This window comes from Myotis nattereri (assembly GCF_964212035.1).
Source record: "Myotis nattereri genome assembly, chromosome: 5".
NCBI lineage: Eukaryota > Metazoa > Chordata > Mammalia > Chiroptera > Vespertilionidae > Myotis > Myotis nattereri.
In genome coordinates this window covers 69,875,715-69,899,582 of record NC_138080.1, presented here as the reverse complement: position 1 = coordinate 69,899,582, position 23,868 = coordinate 69,875,715, and the positions used below count along the sequence as shown (strand labels likewise).

At 43.8% G+C, this 23,868-nt stretch overlaps 1 protein-coding gene across 2 annotated transcripts in view; it reads left to right on the top strand.

Annotated features, from left to right (window-relative positions):
* Window positions 1–764: 764 nt before the first annotated feature.
* The window catches only part of FAT4 (FAT atypical cadherin 4), a gene marked incomplete at its 5' end in the record, with an annotated part of 155,771 nt that continues 132,667 nt past the window's right edge, over window positions 765–23,868 (top strand). For both annotated transcript variants that reach the window (XM_081093237.1, XM_081093236.1), the window contains one exon: window positions 765–5,939. In XM_081093237.1, the coding sequence (XP_080949363.1) occupies window positions 765–5,939 (5,175 nt within the window). The remainder of the gene's footprint in view (window positions 5,940–23,868) is intronic.

The following is a 23,868-nucleotide window of genomic DNA, read 5'->3' as shown; positions in this document are numbered from 1 at the left end:
TTGCCTGCGCCGGCAGCAGGGGCGGCGGCCGCGGCTGCAGGAGGAGGAGGATGCGGCGGAGCGCTCGCGGGCACCGAAGCCCTAGCGCCCGTGCCGGGAGCGCTGTTTGCCAGCCGCCCGCGCGCTGCCGCCCCGCCTGGGCCTCGCTGCCACTCGGGCAGCCCCGAGGAGGGGCGCCACAGCCAGTTCCTGACGGGTGGGGACTCGCGGAGACCCGGAGACCCCTGGTCTCCAGCCTTTAGGGGAGGAATTCGCGCACCTCCCGGCTCCCTCCCGCCCCTCCCTGCCCGCGGCGCCACCCGTGTCCGTCCTCCCCTCCTCAGTTGCTTGGCCGCGGGCAAGTTCCAAAGTTTCTGAAGAGTGTTTGCCACGATCGCTCGTACACCTTAAACACTGGCCACCTCTCCCAGCTCTTCGCCACTCGGGGAACACGCTCAGAGTCTCCAGATTCAGAACCAACGTGAAAGGGGGGAAATACTGAGGTTTGAGAAACTTTCCTGGAACTCATCAGCGCCCAGGAGCGCCCCGCGGAATGCTCGGCCGCCTCTCGCACCCGCTTCCCTCTGGCACGACGCGTCTAAATGGCTACCTGGACAGAGCCTTTCACTGAGGCGACTTGCTTCTGCTGGGCTGGCGGTTCCTTGAAATAACAGAACTCTCGGGACCATCAGTTGCATTTGCCGGAATACTTAATCCTGGCCCTTGCATTCTTTTTGCTTCATCTATTCCTCCTATTGATCGCACCATTCCAGGGAGCCGGGATCATGGACTTGGCCGCACGCTGGGTTGTTGGCCGCGCCTGGCTCCCGCTGCCCACCCCCTCGATACTCAAGCTCCTGCGCCTCTTCGGGCTGCTGTCCCTGCTCCCCGGGCCCAGCCAGGTTGGCGGGGCCGAGCAGCGCCAGGTGTTCCAAGTGCTGGAGGAGCAGCCCCCAGGCACGCTGGTGGGCACCATCCAGACGCGCCCGGGCTTCACCTACCGGCTCAGCGAAAGCCACGCCCTGTTTGCCATAAACAGCAGCACGGGGACCCTGTACACCACGGCCACCATCGACCGCGAGAGCCTGCCCAGCGACGTGATCAACCTGGTGGTCCTTTCCAGCTCGCCCACCTACCCCACCGAGGTGCGAGTGCTGGTGTGGGACCTCAATGACAACGCCCCTGTCTTCCCGGACCCCTCCATCATAGTCACTTTTAAGGAGGACAGCAGCAGTGGGCGCCAAGTCATCTTGGACACGGCCACCGACGCAGACATCGGCTCCAATGGCGTGGACCACCACTCCTACCGCATCGTCCAGGGCAACGAGGAGGGTCGCTTCCGCCTGGACATCACCCTGAACCCGAGCGGCGAGGGCGCCTTCCTGCACCTGGTGTCCGAGGGCGGGCTGGACCGCGAGGTCACGCCGCAGTACCAGCTGCTGGTGGAAGTGAAGGACAAGGGCGAGCCCAAGCGGCGGGGCTACCTTCAGGTAAACGTGACTGTGCAGGACATTAATGACAACCCCCCGGTGTTTGGCAGTTCCCACTACCAGGCGGGGGTGCCTGAGGACGCGGCGGTGGGCTCCAGCGTCCTCCAGGTGGCGGCGGCGGACGCGGACGAGGGCACCAACGCGGACATCCGCTACCGGCTGCAGGACGAGGGGACCCCCTTCCAGATTGACCCCGAAACGGGGCTCATCACGGTGAGGGAGCCCCTGGACTTCGAGGCCCGGCGCCAGTACTCCTTGACGGTGCAGGCGCTGGACCGGGGCGTGCCTTCCCTCACCGGGCGCGCCGAGGCTCTGATTCAGCTCCTGGACGTCAACGACAATGACCCGGTGGTGAAATTCCGCTACTTCCCCGCCACCTCGCGCTACGCCTCGGTGGACGAGAACGCTCAGGTGGGCACTGTGGTGGCTCTGCTCACCGTGACGGACGCGGACTCCCCCGCGGCCAACGGGAACATATCGGTGCAAATTCTTGCCGGCAACGAGCAGCGCCACTTTGAGGTGCAGAGCAGCAAAGTGCCGAACCTGAGCCTCATCAAAGTGGCCAGCGCCCTGGACCGCGAGCGCATTCCTTCTTACAACCTAACCGTGTCTGTCTCGGATAACTACGGGGCGCCCCCTGCCGCCGCGGTCCGGGCGCGCTCTTCTGTGGCCAGCCTGGTGATTTTTGTCAATGACATCAATGACCACCCTCCGGTCTTTGCGCAGCAAGTGTACAGAGTGAACCTGAGCGAGGAGGCGCCTCCGGGAAGCTACGTGAGTGGAGTGTCTGCCACGGATGGCGACTCTGGTCTCAATGCCAATTTGCGTTACAGCATTGTCTCTGGCAATGGACTAGGTTGGTTCCATATCAGTGAACATAGCGGCCTGGTGACCACCGGGGCCGCTGGGGGCTTGGACCGTGAAGTTGCTTCCCAAATTGTACTGAATATTAGTGCTCGGGACCAGGGCGTTCACCCCAAGGTCTCCTACGCCCAGCTTGTAGTAACTCTCCTGGATGTGAATGATGAAAAGCCAGTATTTAGCCAGCCACAAGGGTATGATGTGTCTGTGGTTGAGAACGCCCCAACAGGGACAGAACTGCTGATGCTCAGGGCAACTGATGGGGACCTGGGTGACAATGGGACGGTGCGTTTCTCCTTACAAGAGGCTGAGACTGACCAGAGGTCTTTCCGTCTGGATCCTGTGTCTGGGAGGTTGAGTACTACCTCCTCCTTGGACAGAGAGGAGCAATCTTTCTACTCCCTGTTGGTTTTGGCCACAGATCTAGGCTCCCCTCCCCAGTCCTCAGTGGCTCGCATAAATGTGAGTCTCCTGGATATGAATGACAACAGTCCCGTATTCTACCCAGTCCAGTACTTTGCTCATATTCAGGAGAATGAGCCCGGAGGTAGCTACATCACCACAGTGTCTGCCACTGACCCTGACTTGGGTCTCAACGGAACTATCAAATATAGCATATCAGCTGGGGACAGGTCTCGGTTTCAGATCAATGCTCAGAGTGGGGTGATTTCAACAAGAATGGCCCTAGACAGAGAAGAAAAAACAGCTTACCAACTCCAAGTAGTGGCTACCGATGGTGGCAATTTACAGTCTCCCAACCAGGCAGTAGTAACCATCACTGTATTGGACACTCAAGACAACCCACCTGTATTCAGTCAGGCTGCCTACAGCTTCGTGGTCTTTGAGAATGTGGCTCTGGGATATCATGTGGGTAGTGTGTCTGCTTCCACCATGGATCTCAATGCCAACATCAGTTATCTCATTACTACTGGGGATCAGAAAGGTGTGTTTGCTATCAACCAGGTCACTGGGCAGCTTACCACAGGGAGTGTGATTGACAGAGAAGAGCAGTCCTTTTATCAGCTGAAAGTAGTGGCCAGCGGGGGCACAGTGACTGGAGACACTATGGTTAACATAACAGTGAAGGATTTGAATGACAACTCTCCCCATTTCCTTCAGGCAGTAGAGAGTGTGAATGTGGTGGAGAATTGGCAGGCTGGTCACAGCATTTTTCAAGCCAAAGCTGTGGACCCTGATGAAGGTGTTAATGGCATGGTGCTCTATAGCCTGAAGCAGAACCCCAAGAATCTCTTTACTATCAATGAGAAGGATGGTCATGTTAGTCTGCGAGGGCCCCTGGATGTCCATGCTGGTTCCTACCAGTTAGAGATCTTGGCATCTGATATGGGTGTGCCACAGCTCTCCTCTAGTGTCATCTTAACGGTTTATGTCCATGACGTAAATGACAACCCGCCAGTATTTGACCAGCTCTCCTATGAGGTCACCCTTTCTGAGTCAGAACCTGTGAATTCTCGATTCTTTAAAGTGCAAGCTTTTGATAAGGATTCAGGAGCAAACGGTGAAATTGCATACAGCATTGCTGAAGGAAATATAGGGGATGCTTTTGGCATATTTCCAGATGGTCAATTGTATATCAAAAGTGAACTGGACCGTGAACTTCAAGACAGATACGTTTTACTGGTTGTTGCTTCTGACAGAGCTGTGGAACCCCTTAGTGCTACTGTGAATGTTACTGTAATTTTAGAAGATGTAAATGATAACAGACCTCTTTTTAACAGTACCAATTACTCATTTTATTTTGAAGAGGAGCAGAAAGCTGGGTCATTTGTGGGCAAAGTAAGTGCTGTAGATAAAGACTTTGGGCCAAATGGTGAAGTAAGGTATTCATTTGAAATGGTGCAGCCAGATTTCGAGTTGCATGCTCTTAGTGGAGAAATTACAAATACTCATCAGTTTGACAGGGAGTCTCTTATGAGACGCAGGGGGACTGCAGTGTTTAGCTTTACAGTCATTGCAACAGACCAGGGGCTCCCACAGCCTCTCAAGGATCAGGCCACTGTCCATGTTTACATGAAGGATATAAACGATAACGCTCCCAAATTTGTAAAAGACTTTTATCAAGCTACAATATCAGAGTCTGCAGCCAACCTGACACAGGTTTTAAGAGTATCTGCCTCAGATGTTGATGAAGGTAATAATGGACTTATTCATTATTCTGTAATAAAAGGAAATGAAGAAAGACAGTTTGCTATAGATAGTACCTCTGGCCAGGTGACACTAATTGGCAAATTAGACTATGAAGCCACACCCGCCTATTCCCTTGTAATTCAAGCAGTGGATTCAGGGGTAGTCTCCCTCAATTCAACCTGTACCTTAAATATTGATATTTTAGATGAAAATGACAATACCCCCTCTTTCCCCAAATCAACACTCTTTGTTGATGTTTTGGAAAACATGAGAATTGGTGAACTCGTGTCCTCCGTTACTGCCACGGACTCAGATTCCGGTGACAATGCTGATTTGCACTACAGCATTACTGGGACTAACAACCATGGAACTTTCAGCATTAGCCCAAACACTGGGAGTATTTTTCTTGCCAAGAAATTGGACTTTGAAACGCAGTCTTTGTACAAATTAAATATAACAGCAAAAGACCAAGGAAGGCCTCCTCGTTCATCTACAATGTCAGTGGTTATCCAGGTGAGGGATTTCAATGACAACCCTCCTAGCTTTCCTCCTGGGGATATTTTCAAGTCTATTGTTGAGAACATTCCCATTGGTACGTCTGTCATTTCAGTGACTGCTCATGACCCTGATGCAGACATTAATGGGCAGCTAGCCTACACGATCATCCAACAGATGCCAAGGGGCAACCACTTTGGCATAGATGAAGTCAAAGGCACTATATATACCAATGCTGAAATAGATCGGGAATTTGCTAATCTCTTCGAGTTAACCGTAAAAGCCAACGATCAAGCTGTGCCTATAGAAACTAGAAGGTATGCTCTGAAAAATGTGACCATTTTGGTTACAGACCTCAATGACAACGTTCCAGTGTTCATATCACAAAACGCCCTTGCTGCAGACCCTTCGGCTGTGATTGGTTCTGTGCTGACAACAGTCATGGCTGCTGACCCGGATGAAGGTGCCAACGGAGAGGTGGAGTACGAGATCATCAATGGGGACACAGACACCTTCGTTGTGGACCGTTTTAGTGGAGACTTGAGAGTGGCCTCCGCGCTGGTGCCTTCACAGCTGATCTATAATCTCATCGTTTCAGCAACAGACCTTGGCCCGGAAAGGAGGAAATCCACCACTGAATTGACCGTCATTCTTCAGGGCCTCGATGGACCTGTTTTTACTCAACCCAAATATATAACTATTTTGAAGGAAGGGGAACCCATTGGTACCAATGTAATATCAATAGAAGCAGCTAGCCCTAGAGGATCGGAAGCCCCAGTGGAGTATTATATTGTTTCAGTTCGTTGTGAAGAAAAAACCGTTGGACGTCTCTTTACTATTGGACGACAAACTGGCATGATTCAGACAGCAGCCATTCTGGACCGGGAGCAAGGAGCTTGCCTTTACCTGGTGGAGGTTTATGCCATAGAAAAATCAACTGCTTTTCCCAGAACACAGAGAGCAGAGGTAATGATTTTGTCATCCTTTCTGACTTATTTGTTGCCATGTTTTTTAGGAAGATCGCTGTTCTTTATATTACTTTCCATAATTATTTACCTGTATTGTTGATAATTGATTTTACTGACAGGAGTATATAAAAATGTTCTGGCACAAAGGCTAATAAGAATTATATAAAATCTAGCTTTAATCCTGGTCAAAACTAAACAATGAACAGTTTTTACTTTATAGTACACCTCATAGAAGTCATATGTATATGTGTAGGCTAGGGAGAAATCTTAGCCATTTCTGAAGTGCCCCCCCCCCCCCAAAAAAAAAAAAAAAAAAACACACCAAAAAAATCCCACATCCAATTACATAAGCGGAATCCCAGCACTAAACTAAACACCTCTCAGTAAGGAAGCCTACTAGAGAATAGGTGATTTCAGACGTAAGAATTTTCTGTTCCAAAATTAAGAACTTTGGTAGAAATCAGCATTACAGCCTAGCTGTCTAGGGGGTGTGGCCATGGAGGGCAGTATTAACTTTCACATCCTCAGCAGCCTTAGCAGTTTCTTTATAGACAGTGACTAATTTCAATGTGCCAAGCCAAGTTCAAGGAGATTCCTGATTTCATCTGCCTTCACATTTTAGGCACTGTCTTTTGACTTAGGGCAATCCTTTCTTTACCTTCTTAACGTAAAACATGTAATGTGCTGTGAATGATCAGAGATTAGAGGCTGTTTCTTGAGACAAGACTGTGTTGTTCAATACCCTGGTGTAGGTACACATTGTTCTGTCTGCTGACAGGTGAGAAGTTGGTTTCACAGTATAAGCCAAGAGAATTCCAAGCTTGGCCTTCCCTGGGTTATATTTTAGGATACTACCTCTGTGTGTCATTGATTTGTTTTTTCAATTGAACTACTGCCAATGTTGTCTTGATATCTACCAGAAATGATATAGCTGTGCTCTCGAAAGCTCTTGTTTGCCATTTTCTAAGTTCTTTCTGTCCCTCCTTACTCCCCTCAAAGTCATTCTGATGCCACTCAGCCAAAAACACAAAATATCAAATGTGGTTTGTGATATTTGGCTGTAAACCAGACATAACATGCTTGTGAGATTGAGGCTCATGTATTTGTTTTCTTGCTTTCTTTTCTATTTGGGGAAGGTGAGGGGTTTTTTTCATTTAAAATGCTCATTTATTATTATCATCTTTTTGAATCCTGTGTGATTTTTTTTTTTTTTCATAATAGGTAGCTATGTCTGTTCAATGGATGGAGCAGCAAATTCATGGCCTAGAGGATATGAGAGATATAATTAGAGATATATTTCTTAATAGAGATATAATTCTCAAAGATATAATCCTAAGTGGAATTCAGGTTTTTTTTCTTTTACACATAGCCCTGAAGGGACTTCTAACCCAAATGTCCTCTTTTACCTAATTAGTTTTTTAAAGATCTTAACATAGGTCTTATATGTTGAGCTATTTGATTTGACTCGGGCCTTGATTTATGTAATTTTATTTTGATTTGGTATATTCCTCCCCTAAATCCTCTCCCTGTCTCTTCCTTCCTTTTCTGGAATCACTACTTAGATGAAGAGATTGCATTAGTTTGAAGACTGAAATAGTTATTAAAGATAGACTTTAGGTGAACTTGTTAAACTATAAGACAAATGATATTATTTGTTGTTGTTTGTTGGTTCAGTATATTACACTTATTAGAGAATATAGAGAATGAGAATAAATGTCCACTGTTATCATTAGAAGGTTTGCCTTATTATTTACTCATTGGATATATAAAGATTGTTTTAGATTAAATTTATTAAGTAGTGCTGTCTCTGTAATAGGTCTGCAGATTAAAAAATAATTAGAAATCATTTTGTTAGTAATAGGGAATAATATGTTTGTTGCTTTTTTAAACCTCAGTAACACCCATATGAAAAGTTATTCATATTTACTGTACCCTGTTTATTAAAAAATCTAGGAGAAGTCCTTACGCTGATTGTTTTATAAGAAGAAAAATTGTTTGTCAGGGTGTCTTCTGTGAACGAAAGTGCTGAAATTGTAAACCAAGTTTGAGTTCCCAAGGTCCAACCACTCCTAAAATTAAAAGCAAATGTGCTTCCCCAAAGAATATTGAAAGCAGTAGTTGGGAGCTAGAATTTCATATTATTATTGGTTGTATCTTTTAAGTATATGCAACAAAATACTTTTTCCTTCTGCTGAAACAATTAATTTACCATGATTCTGCAAAGAGAAGTTATAAATTACTTCTGGTTGTCAGAGGTGATTTTTCAGTTGTTTGTTTCCAAGTGCAAACTTCATTCCAATGTATTTTAAAACATTTACTCATGTACACTGATAGGCATCTGGGTTGCTTACTCAGGTTTCTGGCTAGAGTCATGGCTGACCACATTCCATGGGCAAGCAGAGGGTCACTGGGTAAAAGAGAAATGATTTCATCTGCATTCTTTGTCCAGCTCTGATGCGTGTGGAGCAGGGATGGGGACTGTGGCTCTGATTTTGCTCATTCCAAAGATCTGTCCAGTTGTGTGCCTTCATTTACCCTACTCGCATAGCTAACATTTTGACCTGAATAAGAGTGCCTCAGAAGGATGACTTTGGATTGCCGACATAAGGTTTATTATCTTTTTATTTTGTGCCTTTACATTCTTAGAAGAGTCTAGATGAGGTTAAAATAGCTCATATAAATTTTCAATCATTTTTCTAGGTTCAACAAACAATGGAGATGTGTGGTACATCAATGAGCATTTCTCTTTTAATATGTGTTGCAAGGGAACATGCAGCTGAGGGGCTGGGTTGGACCTCTTCGTGGTCAGAAGCTTAGTTTCATTGACCGCTTTGATCTCAGAGCCTAGTCTGATGCCTGGTGTATAGTAGGTGCTCCGCACATGTTTGCTGCATGAGATGGTAGAAGAACTGAATCCAGAACGTGTGTTCTTGTGCCTCAGAAATAAATTAGCCGAGATAAGCTGGGGGAATGGAGGAAGTCAATAAATTTGATCTTGACCATTAACTGCACTAAGGACCAGGGCACACCAATTATCTCTGATCTACAAGTGAATTGAGAATTGTCAGAAAACTCAGAAAGGAAGAGGAACTTAAGCGGGTGATCTCACATGGGACTTAGGGTTTAAATGGAAGGAAATATTGTCTGTGTCCAGGTCCCAGTTCTCAGATTTGTTGGTCTCAGGACCCCAAGGATCCCCAAAAGAGCATTTGCTTAGGGGTGTCTTATTTATTGATAGTTACCATTAGAACATTAAAATTGAGAAAAAGTTAAAGTATTAATTCATGTAAAAATCACAATAAACCTATAACATTTTAATTTTATTGTATTAAATAAAACTTTATTTTGCCAAAATGAAGAATAATGAAAAAAAGAGACATTATTTTACATTTTCATAGATCTCTTTAATATCTGGCTTAAGAGAAGACAGCTAGATTCTCAAATCTCCTTCAGCCTATTGCAAAAAATGTTGTTTTGGTTGAAGCATGTGAAAAGAACCAATCCTGAATCAGAGATATGCAGTTGGATAAGGGAGAGATACTTTGATATCCTTTTTAGATTACTGTCAACTTTCCTTTGATACACACCAGAACTCCACAAGTGGCGTTTTTTAAAAAACTGACTTGCAATGTGGAGTCTGAAACCCTGTCAGTGAACTATTCATAATTTGTTACAAAAAAATGTCGATCTACTTGTATTCTGAATGGATATTTACCTATGCATGACTTGGAAATATCAGGCATTGGTTATTTGGAAAATATTGGTATATGTGATAAGGATATTAATGTAAGTGTCTTTAAGTGTATTGGCTCTCAACCTCAGAGTGATGGTTAGAAGGTTTCCGGAATTTGAATTTTCACTTGACAGCTCAAGTTTTATCATTAGTAACATATATTGTTAGTTGCTTTCCTTGCAGTGCCAGGTTCCCTTTGTTCATTTTCAAACAAACCCAGCAAAGAAACTGTTGGCCAGATACTAAGTCTGAAAAAACATAGTTTCTCTGTCTGTTGTCCTTTCAAGTAAAAATCACATTCCATAAATAAAGCAGCTAGTTCAGCTCGCAACTCAAACAGCTGCCCATTTGCTTTGCTGTGAGACAGCAGCAGTGCTTAGGGACAGATCACTGGTTCTCTGTGCACATTTCAGTGTTTGTCACAAGAATAGTGAAAAGACCTAGAGATTTAAGGGTCCAGCGTTAATAAAATTCATAATTTTACTATTTTTTTCAAGGAGTTTTCTCCAATATTTAAGTGGAACTGGCACATTATTTTTGCTGTGAGTGCCTAGCAGTGCAGAATACAATTATTGCTGGGTACTTGGGAGCTGCTGTTTTGATTTGTGCTCAGGCAACAGTCTTACCCACCACGGCGTTTGCACCTCTGGTGTAAGTGTCAACACAGTGAACAAGACAGTGTTTTTCATTATGATGAGGACAGTTTCGATTCCCCAGTTCTCTTTAATGGCACTCTAGGATGGAGCCCATGTTATACAGTGCATTGCAATTCAGTAAAAAACAAATAAAAACACACTAGTAGAAATATTCTAGTGTGAGTGGAATAGAATTCATTAAAGATCAGAAATGAGTTTTAATTTTTTTTAAATATTTTTTTATTGATTTTTTACAGAGAGGAAGGAGAGAGAGATAGAGAGTTAGAAACATCGATGAGAGAGAGCCATCGATCAGCTGCCTCCTGCACATCTCCTACTGGGGATGTGCCCGCAACCCAGGTACATGCCCTTGACCGGAATCGAACCTGCGACCTTTCAGTCCGCAGGCCGATGCTCTATCCACCGAGGCAAACCGGTTTCGGCAGAAATGAGTTTTAACAATAGGATCATAACTTATTTTCACAATGAAAACATCAAGATTTCCAAGAGAAGTGATGGGGACTCTTGTGAGATCAGTGCTGACTACCAAATTTGGAAATGATTTTCTCCCAGAGGGTTTAGAATCAGAGTTAGTGCATCTTAGGTTAAATGTCTGTGTATCTTGTGTATCATCCATCACAGGCAAAATATAAGCAACAGAATTGAATATATACTAATATAATAATAATAAAATAATAAAATGTATCGAGTATTGCTAAGTGCTTTTATAGGGGTTTTATCATTTGAGCCTCATGACAACACTACTAATAATCATTCCCACTTCATAGCTGTGGAAACAGTCTCAGAAAAGTTAAAGGCTACAGGGGGTCAAATATATAGTGACAGAAGAAGATTTGACTTTGGGTGGTGGGCACACAATGCAATATACAGATGATGTATTATAGAAATGTACACTTGAAACCTATATAATTTCATTAACCAGCTAAAGGCCCAGTGCACAGATTCATGCATGGGTGGCATCTGGGCCTGTTGGGAGGAGGAGACGGTGGGAGGTTGGCTGTCCGGCCTGGCCCCGATCGGGGCCCATCAGGGCCAGGCCAGCCAGGGGGGAGAGGCTGTGGCGATTGGCCAGTGGGCCCCACCACAGATTTGGATTGGGGGGCCAATTGGGGGTGGTGCTGGCCATGGGGAGGGACTGTGGGTGGTGGGTCAGCCATCCCTGCCCCCAAATGGGTGGGGGGGCTGATTGGGGGTCAGCGGCTGGGGGGAGGGGCCATGGGAGGTTGGCTGACCGGCCCTGCCCCCGATTGGTGTGTGTGTGGGTTAATCAAGGGGGAGGGGCCACAGGTGGTAGCTGTTGGCCTTGCCCCTGATCAAAGTGTGGGGGACCGATTGGGGGTGGAGCTGGCTGGGGGAAGGGGCCATAGGCCCATTGGGGTGGGGGGTCCATTTGAGGGCAGGCACAGCCAAGGGGAGGGGCCACAGGCAGTTGGCTGGCCAGCCCTGCCCCTAATCGCGGTCGGGGGGGCTGATCTGGGGTGGGGCCAGCCGGAGGTAGGGGCTGCAGGAGGTTGGCCATCCAGTCCGGCCCCCTATTGGGGTGGGGGGGTGATCGGTGATGGGGTCAGCTGGGGGAAGGGGCTGCGGGCCAATCAGGGTGGTAGGGGCTCACTGGGGGCGGTGCTAGCTGGGTGGAGGGGCCGCAGGAGGTTGGTGGGCTGGCCCCACCCCCATCGGGTCAGTTCACTGGCCGCAGTGGGCGTCATAGTGACCAGTTGTTCCGGTCATTATGGCATTCTGGTCACTAGCTTTTTATATATGTAGACTAGAGGCCCGGTGCACAAAAATTTGTGCACTCGGGGGGGAGGGGGAGTCCCTCAGCCCGGCCTGTGCCCTCTCGCAGTCTGGGACCCCTTGGGAGATAATGACCTGCTGGCTTAGGCCTGCTCCCAGGTGGCAGAGGGCAGGCCCAATCCCTAGGTGCAGCCCCTGGTCGGGCTCAGAGCAGGGCCGATTGGGGGGTTGGGGCACCTTCCCCTGTCATGCACAGAGCAGGGCAGATTGGGAGGTTGCGATGCCACCCTCAATCACGCTCAGGGTAGGGCCATTTGGGTGGTTGGGGCACCGCCCCCTGTCACATTCAAGGCAGGGTCGATGGGGAGGTTGCGGTGCCACCCCCTGTCACGCACAGAGCAGGGCCCATCAGGGGGTTTGGGGCTCGGTGCCCTGTCATGCACAGAGCAGGGCCAATCAGGGGGTTGGGGCACTGCCCCCTGTCACGCACAGAGCAGGGCCCATCAGGGGGGTTGGGGCTCGGTGCCCTGTCATGCACAGAGCAGGGCCAATCAGGGGATTGGGGCACTGCCCCCTGTCACGCACAGAGCAGGGCCCATCAGGGGGTTGGGGCTTCGTACCCTGTCATGCACAAAGCAGGGTCAATCAAGGGGTTGGGGAGCTCCCCCCTGTCACGCACAGAGCAGGGCCAATCAGGTGGTTGGGGCACCGCCACTCTCACACTCAGGGCAGGGCCGATGGGGAGGTTATAGCTCTACCCCGTCACACACAGAGCAGGGCCTGTTGGAGGGGGGCGGGTTGGGGCGCCACACCCTGTCACACACAGAGCTGCAGGGCGATCAGGGGGTTGGGGAGCTCCCCCCTATTAGGCACTGAGCAGGGCTGATCAGGGGGTTGGGGCGCCTTCCCCTGTCACGAACAGAGCAGGGCGGATAGGGAGGTTGTGGCCCCGCCCCCTGTCACACACAGAGCCACAGGGCAATCAGGGGGTTTGGGCGCTGCCCCTTGTCACGCTGATCCTGGTGCCGGGAGGCCTCTCGGCTCCACTGATCCCGGTGCTGGGAGACATATTACCCTTTTACTATATAGGATAGAGGCCTGGTGCATGGGTGGGGCTGGCTGGTTTGCCCTGAAGGGTGTCCTTGATCAGGGTGGGGGTCCCCACTGGGGTGCCTGGCCAGCCTGGGTGAGGGGATGATGGCTGTTTGCAGCTGGTCACAGACCCTTCAGGGTGGGGGTCCCCACTGGGGTGCCTGGCCAGTCTGGGTGAGGGATGATGTCTTTTTTTCAGCTGGTCACACACCCTTCAGGGTGGGGGTCCCCACTGGGGTGCCTGGCCAGTCTGGGTGAGGGGATGATGTCTGTTTGCAGCTGGTCACACACCCTACAGGGTGGGGGTCCCCACTGGGGTGCCTGGCCAGTCTGGGTGAGGGCTGTTTTCAGGCCGACTGAAGCTCCCAACTGCTCCTTTTTTTCTTTTTTCTTTTTTTATTCTGGGCCAGCTTTAGCTCTGGCTCCAGCTCTGAGGCTTCTCCTGCTGAAAGAAGGTATCTGGTTTGTTTCGGTTCTGTAATTGAAACACTGTATAACTCCAGCTCTAAGTTCCCGGCCTCACTGAAAGCAGGTTTCTGGGGTTTTGTTTAGCTTCTATATTCGTTACAATGTTTCTTAAACTGCAGGCTCAGAGGCTGGCAAAGCAGGCAGGGAACGTTGGAGTCCTCCGTCACTGAAGCAAGCAAGCCTCATGTTAGTTTCAAGCTGCCTGGCTGCCGGCCGCCATCTTGGCTGGCAGTTAATTTGCATATCTCGCTGATTAGCCAATGGGAAGGGTAGCGGTCGCACGCCAATTACCATGTTTCTCTTTTATTAGATTGGATAATAAATTTAATGAAATTAAAAAATTACTTGCTTAAGTTTGGATAGATAGAAAGGAAAACAATGCTCAGACTTTTATAAGTCCATTATTTGTACTCCCAGCTACTACTAAAAAACCCAGGGCCATCTGTGGTTTTTTTACAAGCAGGACTCTTCAGTATGTTGATATGAGCATATATGTATGCTTTTACAAATCTTGTTTGCACACCCTTGTTGGCTGTTGAAAAGTCTTTGACAAGTAGTATTATGTATTGTCTGAACTAAGGGACACATGAGTGTTGCCTGCCTCAGTCAAGGCCATTGGCAGATGCTGTACACATTTATGGGTCAGTTCGTGGTGGCAGTGACCATCCCCATGGCAGAGTGGCTCTGGGTGTGGTTCTGGAGCAGGGAAGAGGGTGAGACCATGAAGCGGGGAACGAGAAGCAGATGAAGAGCACAGGTTTGCCGGCCTCTCCTGCTCCACGATGCTGTGCAATTTGGAAGCTGTAATTTATGAAGGGGGAGAATGCAATTTTGGATTTTCAGATGATAAACCTTACTCTTTTAAGAAATAATGGTGAAGTTGGAGTGGATGGAGTGTGGAGATTATATTAAAAGGAGAAAACATTTTATTGCTTCCCTTCTCGATCTCTAGACTAGAACTTTTAAAAAATAACCTGTGATTATTTCTGATATTTTCTTCCTATTGGTATGTTTTTAAATTCATTAAACAAAATACTTAAAAGGACTCAAAGGGCTCTATAAGTTTTCAAGACATGTAAAAGTGGATACTACAGACAGGAATATTGATGGCCAATTAAGCTCATGCTGCATACTTTGTAAATGGCTCAGGATGTTTGATTTGGTCTCTCAGTTTGGTAATTGATTTCAAAGACATAATTTATCTTCCGATGAAGTTATCGGTTTGTTTTTTGCCTTTGTTAAAGCCCTAATCATTTTAATCCTATATTATTCCATTAAATGTTGAGGCAACTAGTTTTGAAAAATATTTATGTACTTAGCATTTTGTGGAATCAATTTTTCATCTCATTGTCTGCATCTTGCACTTTGTCATCATTACAGTGAAAAACTGCCCACAGACCTCATTAGTAGTGAGGACTGTTGAGTTAGCGACTATAAAGAATTCCACAGGCCCTGAGGTGAATCTTCTGTTCCAAGAATTAATAAATCTAGGGCTCAGCTCTTTATGATACCCTGAAAGTATTCTGAATTAGAGCTGTGAGTAGAAATAAGAAAAGAATAATAGGCAAATTATATGGGCCAAGATGAATTAAAAAGTTCCTTAAAGTGTCCTAAATACAGAATATGTTCAATATTTTCTAGTACTTTCAGGCTTCAAGTAATCTGTGACAACAGAGACCAATTGCAGTCACACATTAAATAAGGAGCAGAGAGTATGAGGAATTCAGACAAGTGAAAAAAAATCCTATTAGACAAATATCTTTTATAAAATACATGTACTATATTATGTTAATATATACTATAGATATATAATATCATATATTAACATGTGTGCAACCATTATACAAAGACTGCTGGATTATCCCTGGTGTTAATATTTTGAGAAAAAAAATAGGTTGATAAAGTTATGAACATGAAATATAACCTAATTTGAAGATACTTCATATGTATTAATCAAGATTTGGCTATAGGGATACAGCTTCTTTAGTTTCCAGACATGCATTTAAGAAACAATCAGGGAGCAAAAACTAACTCTATAGATATTGAAGAAATGTTGAAAGACATTTACAAGCCACACTTGATGACTGGCAGTTGGGAATCAATCTAATTGTTACTAATCATTTCTTTCAGATTATTTGACATTTTTCTGAAATGTTTTTTTTATCATTTATGGATTGTGACATATTTAAAGTATTTAGATTATGTCAAATACTGGTAAGCACCTGGCATTGACTTGCCTTCACAATAATCCTGGATGACATATGACCTCACATCCTTTGACAAATGAGAATATTGAGACTAATGGAGGTTAAGTTTGTGGAGCTAGTTTAGGGAGGACGCAAGATATGAACCCAGTAGTTTGTCTTTAGACTATGTACATTTGATCCCAACACAGCACTGAGTAACACTACATGTGATAAAGATGGTTGATATTTTCTGTACTCTCATAGGCATACAATTTTTACTGTGTAAAATGTTGATTTTGTATTTCTGTTTCTTCATAATGGTGACTAAAGTAATATAGTGTCAAGTAAAATTTAGATAATGACCCAGTGATAGGATTACTTTAGGTCCCTATCAGCCTTTATGCCTCGACCTTCACGGCTAGGGTTCAGGATCTGAAGGAGGGGCTGATGCACAAATGAAAATACTATACAAGAAATATGAATTTAGAAGGCATGTGGAGCCAGGTGGAGACCTCTGTCTTGGAGAGGCTCACTGAAACCTGGCCTTCTCCGCTTTTTATTCGGTTTTAAATACACATCTTGCCCTCAGTAAAGCACAGCAAACAGGTAGCAGACAGACTGTCTCTATGATCAATAAAGATCAGTAAAGATCAGTCAGGTCCAGTAAACATTTGAGGCTATCAGGTCAGGAAATTGTGTCGAGCCACCGCTATCTCAAAAGGAACAATGGTGCTCGGTGTTAGCCCTGCTAACACCCAAGGTCCATCGGCCTTCCGCATTCCTTGGTGCATTCTCATGATAGTATCGGCAGTGGGTGGCTTCCTGAAACTTTAATTAGGTTAGGCTTAAACAGGTAGATCTATAATTAGTCAGTTCTTCACTTTAATTTCTTAAACTTGAAGAAGAAATATATTTCCAGTCTTCTAATTACTGCCTCATTTATTTTCTTCCCTTTTCAGCAAAATTTCTTAAAAGAGTTGCCTATTCCTGCCTTCTTTCTTCTCATTATCTCTTAACTCCACACCCATCAGGCTTGGTTTCTGTAGCTCCAATGACATTGCTCTTGTCAAGATCACCCTGACAGCCAAGTTTCTCTATCCAGGGTCAGTTCTTAGTGCCCATGGACACACACTTCTAAGTCATCATACTCTATAATGCTTTTATGTCATTATACTCAGGATTTTTATCTTATTTCTTGGACCAATTTCTTCTCAGTCTTCTTTACCAGATTCTCTACATCTTCTTAAATTCTAAATGTTGGACTGTTCCTGGAATCAGTTCTTGAAACTTTTTTTAACCTATACTTATTTCCTGGAGGATCTCAATCTTATGGTTTTAAACAACATATATACTGATGACTAAAATTTTGTCTCTGGCCCATCTATCTCTCCTGTATTCCATATTCTTATAACTAACCACTTACTCATTATGTTTAATTAGGTTCTTCATAGATGTTTTGCATTAACATTCCAAAATCTGAGCTTCTGATATCTTCCCCAATAAAAACCTACCCCACCTCAGCCATCTCCTTCTCACTTGATGGCAATCCCAGTCTCCAAATTGCACAGGCCAAAAAACTTGGAGTCCTCTTTGACTCCTCACTTTCACACCTTTGTACAATCTATCAGTGAATCTTGGCTCTTTATTAAAAATATATCCAGAAAATGACAATTTCTCATCATTTCCACTGTTACTGCCTTGGTCTAAGACCCCATCATCTTTCCCTCGGATTATTGAAGACATCTTCATATTGATTCTAACATCCTTTCCTACTGTTCTCCTTTTTTGTTTATTGGATTTACACACACTGGCCTCTTACTTTTCCCAGAACTTTCTAGGCACACATCTGCCTCAGAGCTCTTGTTCTGGCTTTTCCCTAGCATAAAACATTTTCCTTCAGACATCTATTGGGATAATTTCCTCTTGTGCTTCAAGTGTTAATTTATATTTCATATTCTAAGTGAGAATCACTCTTCCTTTACTAACTTATTACTGTACCCATGCCCTCATCCTGCCCAATCGCCATTTCCCTGTTTCAGTTTTTCATATTCCTCCAGGGTAATGTTTACCAGCCTCCTTCAGGTTCTCATCTCCCCAAATTTTAAATGTTGAAATGCCCAGGAAATCAGTTTTTGAAATTCTTCTCTTTCTTATTTACACTATTCCACTGAGGAGCTCAACCAATCTCATCACTTTAAATAATAGATACACATTAGATATATATTAGTATGTATAATATAATTTACTGATCTATAATTCTGATTATGTTTTCTGTCTTCCTCCCACTAGAATGGAATTCACCAGGGCAGGTAGATTTATCTGCCTTGTTCACTGATGAACCTCAAGAGCCTAGAAGATTACTTGGAACATAGTAGGCAGAGAATACATTTTTGTTGAATGATCGATTGCATGCATGAATGAATGAATGAAGTGACTTCCCTGCTTCTGTCCTGACTCCTCCCGTCTAGTCCAGCAGCTAGAGTCAGATGATTTCACTCATTTGCCCATGGCTTTGCATTTCTCTCATGGTAAAAGCCAGATCTTTACATTGACCTGTAAGGCCCACCGTGACCTCTCTTGTCAGTTACTTTTCTTTCCTCCTGGCTGTCCCTTACCTGATCATAAAACAGGGAGGGCTCCTGCTTCAGGTGTCCATGCTGGCTGTGCTCTTGGCCTGGTCTGCCCTCTTCTTGCTTCCCTCACCTTTTCTCAAAGTCACCTTGCAAAGCCCCTCCCTCAATCTTCCGTTTTTTCTTTCTTTTTGCTTCTCTTTACTCTCTATCATCATCCAACATAACACATGTGTTACTCCTTTATTTTGTTTATGGCCCATCTTTCCTCTGAAATATATGATTCATGAGGGGAGAGGTTTCCATCTGTTTATTACTGCTGTATTCCCAGCACCTACAATAGGGCTGGCTCAGTGCTCACACTCAGTAAGCTTATGTTTGATAAGCTAAGGAGTCACTGTTGAACACACTGCAGATACGCTGCCGAGGGGCCAGGAACTCAGGCAGTGATACATACTGAAGGAAAAGAGTCATTTGTCATTTCTCAAGGCAAGCTGTGGAGCTTCTTCTGAAATTCGGGAAGCTAGTTAAGTGGCAAAGACTGATCTTCCTGGAGAAAATGGCGGTGGCTGCGCGCCTACACTGGCTAGCAGCCTTGCAATCCAGTCTCCAGAAATCTTCAGTGTCGCCGCGAATGCCTACTGTACAGCTGTCTTGGTAAAGTAGAACATTCAGAGTGTATATAATAACGCATGTTACACCATGACCCTGTCTTACTTTGTTAGAGCCTACCTAATTTTGCTTTAGAGAGCAAATCTCAGCCTCTTGTAAATCATGTTTCTCTTCAGCAAAGAGGAGAGAACATAGACATTTGAAAAAATTACTACTTTCAAGATTGATAAATTGAAGTACTGTCATTTCTTTTTTCAAATTTACTATCTTGGCTCAACATTTAACATCAATAATAGTAGTAAACTTGATTAATAAAATGCAGCAAAGAAAATATTGCTTAAAAATTTTTCCTGACTAAAGTTCAGTTGAAAGAGTATATACTTTTGGTTTGGAAGAAGCTTGATTCAAACATATTGCAGCTATTTGCAGAATCTCAGTCTCCTTGTCTGTAAAATGGGAATGACAGTACCAATTTCATAACTAATTGAGAGGGAAAAAAGAAAGAAAAGGTACTCAGTGAAGTTTGTTAGTTTCCTTCTGTTTTCTCCAAAGTTCAGACATGCATAGAGCTATTATCATGAAAAACACTTTCTATTTCCAAAGTATTTTAGAACTCCCTCCTCTTTCTCCTCCTCCTCCTCCTCCTCCTCCTCCTCCTCCTCCTCCTCCTCCTCCTCCTCCTCCTCCTCCTCTCATTCTCATCATCTCCTCCTCTTCTTCTTCCTCTCATCCTCATCATCTCCTCCTCCTCCTCCTCCTCCTCCTCCTCCTCTTCCTCCTCCTCCTCCTTCCCTTCTTCTTCTCATCCTCATCATCATCTCCTCCCCTTCTTCCTCTCATCCTCATCATCTCCTCCTCCTCCTCCTCCCCTTCTTCCTCTCATCCTCATCATCATCTCCTCTCCTCCTCCCCTTCTTCCTCTCATCCTCATCATCATCTCCTCTCCTCCTCCCCTTCTTCCTCTCATCCTTATCATCTCCTCCTCCTCCTCCTCCCCTTCTTCCTCTCATCCTCATCATCATCTCCTCTCCTCCTCCCCTTCTTCCTCTCATCCTCATCATCATCTCCTCTCCTCCTCCCCTTCTTCCTCTCATCCTCATCATCTCCTCCTCCTCCTCCCCTTCTTCCTCTCATCCTCATCATCTCCTCCTCCTCCTCCCCTTCTTCCTCTCATCCTCATCATCTACTCCTCCTCCTCTTCTTCTTCCTCTCATCTTCTTCATCATCTCCTTCTCCTCCTCTTCTTCTTCCTTTCATCCTCATCATCTCCTCCTCCTCTGCCTCCTCTTCCTCCATCCCCTCCTCCTCTTCCTCCTTCTTCATTTCCCTGAATCTGTAAGGAGGTAAGTTGGATGTTTTTCTTTTCCTTTAAAGAAAAGGGCATCAGAGAATTTCATGATTGATGTGTGGTCACACATCTAGACCAACATCCAAGTTTTTCTGGGTCAGCATACTTGACATTAAACCCCATGCCCATTCTGTGATTAAGTTGATGCTATTTACCCATCATTTTGCACCATTTTATTGTTGAGATAATTCAATAATACTTAAAGTTCCTTAAGGAAAGTAACTTATGAATCCAGAAACTACTTTGTTAAAAGCTTAGTTGCTTACGAAATAATCAAATTCAAATATTAGGATTTTCAGGTGTTTCATGTTGAAACCTTACCTCTGATTTACATGGGGAATGTTGTCTCTCAATTTCCACTGATAATAATGTAATATTGACTCCCTCGAAGTTGTGTGTTTACCCGTGAACCTATTTTGAAAATATTTTTTTGTATTATTCAATACTTAATGCACTTCTTATAATTGAAGTCAAATTGGCTTAGTGAAATTAAGGTAAAACTATGTTTTCTTCCAAAGGACTCTGTTTTTTACAAAACACATAAATTCCGGTAACTTCTTCAGTGAGAGCTTTATAGTTCAAAGTTAAAACCTTTCCCAAAAAGTTTTTATTACTTACTGAAAATTTCATAATAACCAAATATGCAAAGGGGATGGACTTTCCTTCTGCTTGCTATAGTGTTCTATAGTCTGTAACACTTTGTTCTTTAGTCGAAATGCTTACCATTGATATTATACATACATCCATTTCATTCTACAATGGATGTGAATCAGGTTACAAGAGTATATATACCTTGAAAGGATAAAATAGTTAAAAGAATCTCTAGGAAGTAAAAATAAGTGTAGCTATAAAATAATCCTGGATATATAATATTGGTGTACATAAATATATGGCTTAAGCAGCCCTCGGAGTTTTATATTTGGCTTTCTAAAGACTAAATCAAACAGAGAAAGTCAGAGCAGGTATGTAAGTCATGGTGTCCTAAGACTAAACAAACACATCCATGCATAAGTGAGTTAATGAAAAAAATACAGATTTTCTAAACCCGAGGGACCTAAGAGGAATTTGTCCCTTACAGATGCTCGAAAGAGATGTATTCTTAAGTGATGATTCTTTCATTGGTACCCTCACTAGTATGACAGATTTTTAACATCTCTTTCTTGTGACATCTTTGTCTTTCAGTGTGGGTTTATGACAAATTGTAAAATTGCAATTCTAGCAGATAATTTATTTATGGATCAAAAGAGACTCCCCATGGTAAAGTGCTCACGCTTGGTTTTATTTTATGTGGTGGGTTAATATTTTATAACCACACAAAGAACAATCCTGTTGAGGTTTTCACATTAGCATATCTGCAGCACATCACAGAGAAACCAGACTATAGGGGGTTTTCAGTAAAATTTTAGCTTAATCCATGAGGAGACCTTACTTGAATTTTTTTAGAGGCAAAATTGGTTAATTTAGGGCAATTGGCTAAAACATTTGACTCAAATCTAGCAATCTGTGTCTTAGATTGTGACCATTTCTTAGAAACATAATTTGGAGTTCCTAAATGTTACTTAAATTGATTATATTGCTTTTATTGTGGCATTTTCCCTCCCCAGTAATGGCATGGCAGTCCTTCAATTGCTAGCAAAATTTGACTCATAGTCTGTTTTTTTAAAGATGGTAAATTCTCTACTAAAAAGATTAAAATTCTAATTCACAAGTATAACTAAGTGGGCAAAACTTCCTGTGATGCAAGCCATCTTAATATTTTATGACTTTGCATAACAAAATAGGAAAAGTTATCTGTTCATTGAGGTTGTAACCAGCTATGAGTTAGTAATGAATCCTTAGTATTTCAAGTCCAGAACCTGGAAGAGTTAGAGCATTACATGCCCCTGATTTGCTGGAAAATGAAGGAAGTGGGAGTAGAGCTTTTCTTTACAGGACAAGGTAGTTTGTGATGGAAGGGACAGTACAGGATTACCAACATTTTGGGTCAGACTGAACACAGTTGGCCATAGCACATGGAGCTGTCGATTATTGTACTTTCTTCTCAGCACTTTTCTGTCTGTGCATGAGTCTGTTTACACTTGGATGAAGAATTTTTGTTGATTAGCAACCATTCAGAAAATTTATTTTTGTTTAAAAAAATTAATTGGTCATAGATACTAGAGAGTGGAGGGTGGGTCAGGGTTGCTATTGGGCAGTGTTGGTATTTGTAGAGGGGATTTTCCAGGAGAGAAGTGTTAGTTATATGTGTTTAAAACTGAACAAATCTCATTGTATATTTACTTCTTAGCTTGTCTCTACCTCCTACTTCAAATACTATTTGGAAAAAAATGGCCTAAGTAAATGCATTACATTAGTCAATAATATGTTATAATGCCCAGAGTATACATATGAAGAAGTGAAACTATAATTTAAATTCTATTTTCATAAACTTAATTTATCCTAAATGCAATTTTTCTCCCACCTCAATGATAGGAGTTAATGTGTATTCGCTTTCTGAAGGAGCTCGGTGTTCATAATGTTGAGCGCAGTTGTGCAATGCACAGTTAAATACTGAAATAAACAGAAATTTTGAAGTCAGAATAATTGTGTTCAAATCCTGGCTCTACCCTTTCACACTGTGTGACCTTCAAGCATAAGCTAAACTCTCTGAACTGCAGTGCCTTCATCTATTCCAGGGAGAGAATTCCAACCACTGAGTAAGTGTCGTGATGAAAATGTTCGGTACGCATGGCACTGCACATTTTCTGAAAAGGCTGTTTGGTTTACTTTTATTGATGCTGCATTCAGTTACTCCATGTGTGGTCCAGAAGGCAATGATTAAAAAAAAATGTAAACAGTTACCGGGCATGTAAATAGCTACTGTTCATGTAGAAATTGTGATGACATTTCTAATAATACCATGTAGATGGGAAACAAAACCACTTACAAATTCTATTTCCTGATTTTAAAGAAATTACTGAGGAAACACATTAACAAAATGCCTCTGTGGTAATTTTCCTCATTATGCTGTGTCAGGTAGAAAAATAATTTTTAAATGACAGTGACTAGTGAGCCAAAAGACATAACTAAGACTGGGAAATGGATGCAATTTTCAACATACCAATTTTTACACATGATTTAACTAAATTGCAGGATTCTATTTTGAATCTTAGTATAATGCAAAGCCAGATAAGTATTATGCAATTTGTAGACTATGTCCTGATAAGAGTATCAAACACTGAAGTCATTTAAAATATAGGTAGTGTACCTAGAGAAAACAATAAAAAGAAAAACTTTATTGAAAGATAGGGTGAGGATTTGTTAATAAGTATGTCAGAAATTGACTTCAACATATTTAGGCTCTAAAAGATCTTTATTTCAGTTCAATATCATATTAGAAACATTTAGTACAGACAGACCTTTAATGTCTGATCATTGGCAGCATTGTGGCTTTACGCAAAATACTAGTTCACTTTTCTCTCGCCTTTTTCATTAGCGTAGATGGTGCCTTTGATCAGGCAAGATAGCAAGGCTACAACACTGAGAGCA